The sequence below is a fragment of the Canis lupus genome, chromosome 3 (genome assembly GCF_048164855.1).
Source record: "Canis lupus baileyi chromosome 3, mCanLup2.hap1, whole genome shotgun sequence".
In the NCBI taxonomy this organism is placed as follows: domain Eukaryota; kingdom Metazoa; phylum Chordata; class Mammalia; order Carnivora; family Canidae; genus Canis; species Canis lupus.
Window position 1 is genome coordinate 56,117,583 of NC_132840.1, and position 8,662 is coordinate 56,126,244.

At 60.6% G+C, this 8,662-nt stretch overlaps 1 protein-coding gene and 5 non-coding genes across 10 annotated transcripts; 2 read left to right on the forward strand and 4 right to left on the reverse strand.

Moving 5' to 3' along the window:
• The first annotated feature begins 375 nt into the window (after positions 1–375).
• On the forward strand, positions 376–5,816 carry HES7 (hes family bHLH transcription factor 7). Of its 5 annotated transcripts, none has more exons than XM_072821242.1 (6): positions 376–643; positions 2,278–2,838; positions 3,271–3,377; positions 4,251–4,346; positions 4,954–5,041; positions 5,368–5,816. In XM_072821242.1, exons 3-6 carry the CDS (start codon positions 3,336–3,338, stop codon positions 5,814–5,816), a joined length of 675 nt encoding a protein of 224 aa, XP_072677343.1. In that variant the 5' UTR covers positions 376–643; positions 2,278–2,838; positions 3,271–3,335. The 5 variants fall into 5 exon arrangements, with proteins under 5 accessions (XP_072677343.1, XP_072677342.1, XP_072677345.1 ...); XM_072821241.1 differs by lacking the exon at positions 376–643 and adding an exon at positions 995–1,787; XM_072821244.1 differs by lacking the exon at positions 376–643 and adding an exon at positions 995–1,173 and having other exon boundaries at positions 2,637–2,838.
• Positions 1,483–1,553, reverse strand: TRNAG-GCC (transfer RNA glycine (anticodon GCC)). Its single transcript has one exon. It is a non-coding gene; the product is annotated as a tRNA-Gly (tRNA).
• Positions 5,817–6,407: 591 nt separating the features above from the next.
• On the reverse strand, positions 6,408–6,494 carry TRNAR-UCU (transfer RNA arginine (anticodon UCU)). The gene is given in 2 exon segments: positions 6,408–6,443; positions 6,458–6,494. It is a non-coding gene; the product is annotated as a tRNA-Arg (tRNA).
• A 497-nt stretch (positions 6,495–6,991) lies between these two features.
• Positions 6,992–7,073, forward strand: TRNAL-UAG (transfer RNA leucine (anticodon UAG)). The gene has a single exon. It is a non-coding gene; the product is annotated as a tRNA-Leu (tRNA).
• Positions 7,074–7,549: 476 nt separating this feature from the next.
• Positions 7,550–7,621, reverse strand: TRNAQ-CUG (transfer RNA glutamine (anticodon CUG)). The gene has a single exon. It is a non-coding gene; the product is annotated as a tRNA-Gln (tRNA).
• A 679-nt stretch (positions 7,622–8,300) lies between these two features.
• TRNAK-UUU (transfer RNA lysine (anticodon UUU)) lies at positions 8,301–8,373 on the reverse strand. Its single transcript has one exon. It is a non-coding gene; the product is annotated as a tRNA-Lys (tRNA).
• Between the last annotated feature and the right edge of the window lie 289 nt (positions 8,374–8,662).

The following is an 8,662-nucleotide window of genomic DNA, read 5'->3' on the forward strand; positions in this document are numbered from 1 at the left end:
TCTCCCTTTTATCTCTGCAGCACTCCAAATCTTCCGTCTCAAGGACATTGGTTCTCACCAGCACTCACTCTCTAGCTCCCACCAGCAAAGTCCATTCCTGCCTCAGAGCCTTTGCACTTGCTGTACCTGTCATCTGTTTCTTTCGTCTGCCTGGGCTGGGCTGGGCTGAAATAGCACCACTTCATTGAAGCTACCTCTGGCCACCCGGAATAACATAGCACTGTGCTCTCAAGCCACTGCCCTGTCTGGTTGTACCACCTCTCTCCCTCAACCTTATAACCATGTTATATGATTTTCTGCTTCCTTAGTTACTTTCTGGTCTCCTCTCCCCCCATCGTGTAGCTTCAGGAGAGCCCTGAGCCAGTGCACCCTCAGTGAGTGAGTAATAGGACAGACGGATGCCCAGATTGTTGCCCAGTTTCCTTCTGGAAGTCACTCTCGCCTTGCCAGCAGTGAAGAGAGGATTCCCTGGTAACGGACACAACCCAGAGATAGGAAACCCCCAGGAAACAGGCTGCAAGAGACAGAAGGCAGAAACCAGAGACGGAGCAGGCCCAGGGCGAGCTCCAGGGAGAGACCCCGTCTCAGCGAACCAGAGCTCCGGGCCGCAGGAGCCCAGCGGGCAGCAGCGCGGCAAGCCGCGGTGTGTGTGTGTGTGTGTGTGGGGGGGGGGGTTGGGGGTCGCTCCCGCCCCCATTACCCGCTCACAAGTGGCCGCGGCAGCTGGCGGGGGCGACCCGGCCGCCCGCCTGCCCGACGCGTGCGGGATCAAAGCGGCCGGGAAGGGGCGGGCGGGGAGGTGGCGGGGGCCAGGAGGTGTGAGCGAGCCTCCCAGGGGGCCTGGCAGGAGCGTGGGAGCGCAGAGTGTCGGAAGGCGACAGAGACCCGGAGAGACGACGAGAGATCAGCGAGCGACCGGGGCGCGCGGGAGCCGAGTGGCGCGGGCGGGAGAGGGAGCTAGAGGCGAGCGCGCGCAGGTGCACCGCCAGCCCGGCCGCGCGGACGTTGCCGAGACGCCCAGGGGCGGCCGGGCGCACAGGAAGGCCGCGACCCGCGGATTAGAAAAAGCAGGCGCGCTTCGGAGAGGATAGTAACTAGGATAGACGGAGCGAGGAGGAGAAATGGCCAGGAGGGCCCCGCCCCGCCCCCGCGGAGGGTGGGAGGCCCCCCGGGGTAGGGATCCGAGCTGCGTGGCCTTTCTCAGGGTCAAGCCTGCGGAGGTTCAGGGACGGGAGGATGGGTGGGGGGGTGAGGCGTAGAGGGAAGGGTGTGGAAGGCAGCAGGAGCAACCCTGGGTGGGAGGACAGGAGTGGGAGCATGTGGGAATCCGCATCTGGATCCAGAGCCTCCAACTCTGCCACAGGGTAAAAAAGTTGAGGATTAATATTTGCTACGAATGTTGGACGGAGATGCTTCTCTGACACTTCATCAGACTTCTCCCATTTGGGGGCAAGGGGGGGGGGTGGAAAAGGAGTAAGTCAGTGCATTGGCCGGGAATCGAACCCGGGCCTCCCGCGTGGCAGGCGAGAATTCTACCACTGAACCACCAATGCAAGTAGTAACTGTCTTCTTGGTGGCCCTACCTGAGCTTGAGGACACTGGTCCAGCAGAAGGTATAGGCCCAGGGCTCAGCAAAGGAGTGCTCCCAGGAGCTGACGTGGGTGGAGCGCCAGGCCATCCTTCCTCCCGCCCGGATCCGGCCACCCGGCCATAAAGTCGCCCCATATGGCCAGGGGCGGCCCCACACCCGGGTGCGAACAGCCCGGGGCCCCAAGCCTCGCGTGCAGGTGAGAAAAACTCAGCCCGAGCGCAGGTTCCCAAGGAGGGGGGCCGGGGGGCTGTTGGGGCCACACATCTGCGCTCCCATTTGGCTCAGGTAGGGGGAGGTGGGATGTGCTGGCGGCCCTGATCCCAAATGGGAGCACCCACCCCAAAGTCTATGTCTCTCCAGGCTCAGGCTTTGGCAAGGAGGGCTCCGTGAAAACAACCACAACCACCACCACAACAAAAATCTCCTCAAGGTGTGGAGAGGCCCTGGGAGGGCTCTGAGGGCCTCATCAGCTGGGACTCGGCAGCTTATCTTCCATCGCAGTCTGCAAACTTGTCTCCCTGTGTCCTTGTCCCGGGCAGTCTGGTTGTTCCGTGAAATCTCTGATTTTATCTACTCATACTTTATTCTGAAGCCTCCAGGTGTTCACGCATCATTCTGCAGAGGGTCATGTTCTTGGCTTGAGGTGGGTGTTGATCATTTTTCGTATCTCTTTCTTGTCCCTTTAGGAAGACTGCCGGCCCCTTGCCCCACTGTGGGCGGGAGGGGTCCCCAGGAGCAAGTTGCCGGAGCTCTACTGGTGTCAGGTGTCCTGGAAGCCATTGGCCTGAATCTTCTAGAATTAGTTTTGAATCAAATACTTCAATCAACAACAACAACAACAACAACAACCAAAAAAAACCAAATACTTCTACGTGGGGAGATGTCCCCACGTCCTGCCCAGGCTTCAAAGCCTTGCTTCCTCTTCCCTGAGGGCCCGTCCCCCTACTCCCCCGTGCAGCCACCCGTCAGTATGACCCTTTCCCCAGCACCTAATTCACTCTGCTTCTATACTGGCGACTTGATGTCACATCGTCTTTTCCACTAGATCCTGGAGAGCTAAGCTGGGCATCTGGTGCATATGTCAGTATGAACCACCCCAGCCTAGACCAGTGCGCGCAGTGTTGGGGGAATAGAAGAAGATTCACTTAGATGGAGCCAATGGGCTTGTTCACCTCCGGACAGACAGAGCCTCAGTTGAATTAGATTTCACCCAGCACATTCAGATGACACCCTTACCCAATTAGGAGGTGAATTTTGGGGAAAGGTGCATATGATCCAGACTGGGAGGCTGAGGGGTGCTAACTTTTATTTCAGAGTCGGTGGGGGGAACCGTGAGCTCCTAAGAAAGCTGCGACTGGTGGTGGTGGTGGAGGTGGTAGTGGAGGGGGGTGGACTCTGAACATTCCTAAGTCCTGTCCCAAATCACTTCAACTCCCTCTCTCCCTAATAACCTCCTCCCTTCAGCTGGGTTCCGCCTCATTATACAGCCATAAGGGCCTCAAACCGGCCGGTGCTCCACTGGCCTCTCATTTCCCACACTCCCAGGCAGTTCCACGCCTTCTCCTCTCCCTTGCGCTCCTCCCCTTTCCGGGAGCCTCGTGCCCGGGGTAGCGCCGGGCGGGATTCGGTGCCGAAAGGGGCGGGTCCGGGACCAACCCCCCCCCCCCCCCCCAACCCAGGGGCCGGCGAGATATAAGGCACAAGGCGGGCAGGGGCTCGGTCCACACCAGTGTCCGGAGGAGCGATGGTCACTCGGGATCGAGCGGAGAATAGGGACGGCCCCAAGGTGAGAGGCGGGAGAGGAGGGAGCAGAGGCCCCTGGTCTGGTCAGGGGACAGCGTCCCTGAGACCCCGGAGAGGGCGCTGAGTTGGAAGAGGGGAGAGATGCGTGGGGGGACCCAAGGAGCAAAGAGCTGGGAAGGAGGCTTCGACGTCTGATGAAGGGGTCAGGTCAGAGCAGGAGCTGCTGGGGTGCAGAAGTAGAGGTCTTGGGTTTGGGTAATGGGGTTTGGCACCTTGCGGCTTGGAGGGTGTGGGAGGGGCCGGAGTCAGAGTTCAATAAGCCAGGGGAGCACAGAGATGGATGGCAACAAAAAGCCGAGGGGGTAGGCACTTGCTCCACGCGTGCCCAGAGTTGGCCCAGGGCAGCCTTATAGACAAGGCCCGAAGGCACTGGTTCCAGAGGCCTGAAACCTGGCGGAAGATTTTAGAACCAGTGGAGAAAGGTGACTGCATAGATGCGTTAGAGGGGGAATAGGAGGCGCAGTTGCGCTGGTTATCCCCCTTTCTACACTCAGGGCCGCCAACTCAGAGCCCGCACCTTGCGGCCCACGTGTCTGGGCGCAAAGAGGGGCCCCCAAAGTTCTCCACTGAGACAGAGACTGCACCAGGCGGAGACGTAGAGAGAAAAGAGAAGGAGAGACACAGAGAGGGGAGGAGGGAGGACGAGACGAGACCCGGGAAAGAGGAGGCGAGCTACAGGCATTGATTGACCCTAGGGGCGTCGGGAGGGGGAGCGGAGAGGGATCCCCGAGGGGCCCGGCCTTAGGCTCCGGTGGGGGCGGAGGCGGGACTATCCCAGCCGCGGGACCCGAAGGCCGGCGCGGCCGCGCTGAGCCCCGGTCCGGTCGGCCCGCTCTTCCTTTCCTGCTGGTCGCAGATGCTGAAGCCGCTGGTGGAGAAGCGGCGCCGGGACCGCATCAACCGCAGCCTGGAAGAGCTGAGGCTGCTGCTGCTGGAGCGGACCCGGGACCAGGTCAGTCCTTCTGCCGGCCCCGGACGGCCCCCAGCACCCGGGTCCTCGCGTCCCATGGCTTTCCTACGGGGGTGGGGGACACATGCTGCATTGGCGACCCAGGCCCCCAGGCATCCTGACCCGAGTCCCGCCCTTGGAATCCCATCCCAGAGCCCCCTGTCGCCCTCAGAACGCGATCGTCAGGGCCGCCCCTCGGGTCTGTAAGTTTCACACGGGGCTCTGTAAATTTCACTCCCAGGGTCGGTCAGCGTTCCCACGTCTGGGTCTGTAAATGCTCCCTCCTCCTCTTCCCCGCGCCCCCCTCAGAACGGCCTGCAGGGTGGTTAACTTCAGGCCCGGGGGTTGCCGGTTTTCAAACCCCCCTCCTCACACTGTGGGGTCTGGTTTCATCCCCTCGGGTTGGACGGTGTGGTCTCCAGGTTTTCCCAGGACCATTCTTGGTCATCGCCAACTCCGCGTTTGGTGGCGCGCTCCGTGCGCAGCGCGCGCACGCGATCGGGGGGCACCCCCAGCTCCCGCATCCCCCCCTCCCTTCTTCCCCCTGCCACTTCCCCCCTCTCTCCCCACCCCTTTCTGTCTCTGCGCCCAACCCCCCTCCCGTCTGTAGAACCTCCGCAACCCGAAGCTGGAGAAAGCAGAGATACTGGAGTTCGCCGTGGGCTACTTGAGGGAGCCGAGCCGGGTGGAGCCCCCGGGTACAGCGCGGGGGGGTGGCGCCGCGGAGGGCGGGCGGGGGGGTCCCGGAGGCCCGGGCCGGGGTAGCTGGGGCGGACCGTGCGATGGACGGGGGGGCTTGGGGAGTGGTAGGTCTGCTCCGAGGCGAGGTTAATAACGCCCGCGCGTGTCTGTCTCTGTGTCTCCCTCATTTTGCTCCCTCTGTCCGTCCATCTGGCTTCCTGTCTCTGTCTGTGCGGCTGTCGGGCCTCGGTATCTCTGCGCCCCGCCCCTCCCCTCACCCCTGCGGGGCCCCCGCCCTGCCCGCCGGTCCTCCCGCCGGCCGCACCCGCCGCCGCGGCTCCAGGGGTTCCCCGGTCCCCAGCTCAGGACGCCGAGGCGCTCGCCAGCTGCTACTTGTCCGGCTTCCGCGAGTGCCTGCTTCGCCTGGCGGCCTTCGCGCACGACGCCAGCCCGGCCGCCCGCGCCCAGCTCTTCTCCGCGCTGCACGGCTACCTGCGCCCCAAGCCGCCCCGGCCGGAGCCGGTAGATCCGAGGCCCCAAGCGCCTCGCCCTCCGCTGGACCCCGCCGCCCCGGCGCCCGGCCCCGCGCTGCACCAGCGCCCCCCAGTGCACCAGGGCCCCCGTAGCCCGCGCTGCGCCTGGTCCCCGTCCCCCTGCTCGCCCCGCGCCGGGGATCCCGGCGTGCCGGCGCCCCTCACCGGACTGCTGCCGCCGCCGCCGCCGCACAGACAAGACGGGGCGCCCAAGGCCCCGCCGCCCCCGCCACCCGCTTTCTGGAGACCTTGGCCCTGAGCTTGGGGGGGTGGGGTGGGGGCGGGGGCTGGGGGTGAGGTAGAGACTCCAGCCCGAGGGCAGCAGAGGGACCCGGGCGTCGGGGCGAGCAGGTGTTGGGGAGGGCGGAGGGGCGCGCGGGCGCAGCGCGCGGGTGAGATGTGGTCTATATTAGAGTATCTATATAAATATATATTTCCCTGGTTCCTGTCCCTTTTCCCTGTCCCCCTTGCGTCTAGGATTGTACCCTCTCTGCCCCCGGCCCAGCCCCAGCCCCTTCCCGAGTCCCTAGTGCATGGAATAAAGTGGTTATTAAATCCCCGTGTATCCCCGAGCCAGGGGCCTGCCTTTATGTCGGCGTCCACGCCCACTTCTGTCTCCCTTTCCTTCTGTCTCCCGCCCTCCCTTCCCCCCCCCCCCCCCCAGTCCTGCTCTCCATGGCCCAAGCCCCGGGGCAGACAGGTAAGTAAAGAAGAGAGCAGAGCGGAGACTGAGGTTGGAGCTGACACCAGGTGGAAAACACTGAAATAGGGTAGGGGAGAAGGGATGGGAGCCTTTAAGGAAGAGCCGGATAAAGAGGAAGGGGGATTAAAAAAAAAATTGAAATAAAATCGACTCTGGTGGGATTCGAACCCACAACCTTTGAATCGCTCTTTCGTCACTAGAAGTCCAATGCGCTATCCATTGCGCCACAGAGCCACCTGGCGGGCGGCGGCGTCTGACGGCTTACGGGTACTAGCACGGGCGCAGGGGCGGGGAGGGAGAGGGGTGCGAGGGAATTGGGCGGGGCGTGCCGAGAGCGCGTGGTTGGGACGTCGCAGGCCTGCTCCCGAGCGGCAGCGGGCCCAAAGCAGGCGCGCGGGCTTGCGGGCGCGCACAGGTGGAAGAGACAGGGAGAGAGCATAACCGAATTGCAGCGAGCGAGCCCAGAGCTCCGGCTGCCCTCTTGGGGGATGCTTCCAGCCCCGGCGCACCCCACTCCCAGATACGCCCCCCCCCCCCCCGTGGAAATAAACTCGTTCGGTTGTAAATACCGGTGTGTCTCTGCTTCCTCCGCTCCGTCGGCTTCGCCGCCCGCTGTTCACCACTCTGCGGCTTCTAAAGAAGGCCGGCTGACCCGCAGGCACAAGTATCGCGAGCCCGTCTCGCCCCTCTAGTCTCTTAGGAGGACTACGGGGAGGACTCTCTTCCACGCAGGTAGCGTGGCCGAGCGGTCTAAGGCGCTGGATTTAGGCTCCAGTCTCTTCGGAGGCGTGGGTTCGAATCCCACCGCTGCCAAGATGGAGTTTTTCTGGTGGCCTGGGCACCCCAGAACTCCTAAGACCCTCTCCTTCGGGGGATGTAAGCTCCTTGTTTTTACGAGGACTCACCATCCTCTCCTCTCTGGCATTCTGGTCGGCCTAGTAGGTGCCAGCCAGGACGCGGTGGGAGCTGCCAAAGTGACCTTCCATTCTGCATAAGGCACTTCCGCTGTATGATGCATCCTCAAAAAGCATCCTTCTCTCCCCAAACTAGAACGATCTGCTAATTTTGTAAGTGCTGACCGAGTGTTCTGACGGTGTCTGGGCTCCAGTGCCCAGGTCCGGAAAGCTCAAAAGACAGCACCTTCGTTTGCTGACCTTCTCAGACTCGGGTGACAAAAGCTGCTCACGTACGAATCTGATACGTAAGAGAGTCCAGAGGGTACCCAGTAGAGACAAAAAAGGCTGATACATAACAGAGCCCAGTGGGTACTGGGTAGAGGCTAAAATGCAAGGTTCCACCGAGATTTGAACTCGGATCGCTGGATTCAGAGTCCAGAGTGCTAACCATTACACCATGGAACCAACTTCAGGAAAGCTGCTTCTGGGAGTGCACATATTACTGAAGTTCTTGGTCTGCGCGGCTCCCTCCCCTCCCATCCTGCCATTCATAGGAGACAAAAGAAGAAAATAATATGCCTGCCGGAAGCAGTGGACACCTCTACGCAGCACCTGAAATACAAATTGAGATGCGCTGTGACGTTTAAAATCCGCACCATCCTCAGAAGACACGGGGCTTACTGAAAAGGTTGTTAAGATCCATTCATAATTTAAAAATAGTGATCACGTGTTAGGATGATAAGATTTCATTGGGTTAAAGAAATTGTTATTAAAATTAATCTCAAAAAATTAATCTCACGTGATTCTTTCTACTTTGTATTGTGCCTACTAGCGCGTTTAAATTATCATAAAAGAGCTCTACTTTCCCTCCACGGTCATTCGTTCTACTTTTTGAAAACTAAAGTCCTTGACGGGGTTACTATCATATCTCTTTTTTAAAGTCATGTAACAAAAAAATAAAGTTATGTAACAGCACTTTCACGATCCTTTTCCCCTTGGTTTTGTTTATTTATTATTTAATTATTTATTTATTTATTTTCCCCTTGGTTTTGTTTAAAAGAATATAGATATTAAAAAAAAAAAAAAAAGAATATAGATATTCAAGAAGAGATCTATGCTCCTTGAGAGGGGGAGAAAAAACAAACGCCCGAACAGGGACTTGAACCCTGGACCCTCAGATTAAAAGTCTGATGCTCTACCGACTGAGCTATCCGGGCTCTTGTCTGTTGCTTGCTCTATTGCCTATAAGAGCTATCTACCCACGGAAGTCCAGGCTCTTGGAAACCGAGGCTGATTGCATGCACAAGCGCAGCGCCTCGGGCGCGCTCCGGGAAAAAACAGGGGCAGCCCCGCGGCTGCCGCCTGCGCTCTCCCGGCCTCGCTCCAGCAAGGTCCCCTCCCGAGTCGGACCGCCGGGGCCGCAGCGCGGCGGAGGCCGGGCCGCTGCGGTGCCGGGACTGGCCGCGCGGGGCCGCTGCCGCCTGCGGACCTCCCCGGCGAAGCGGT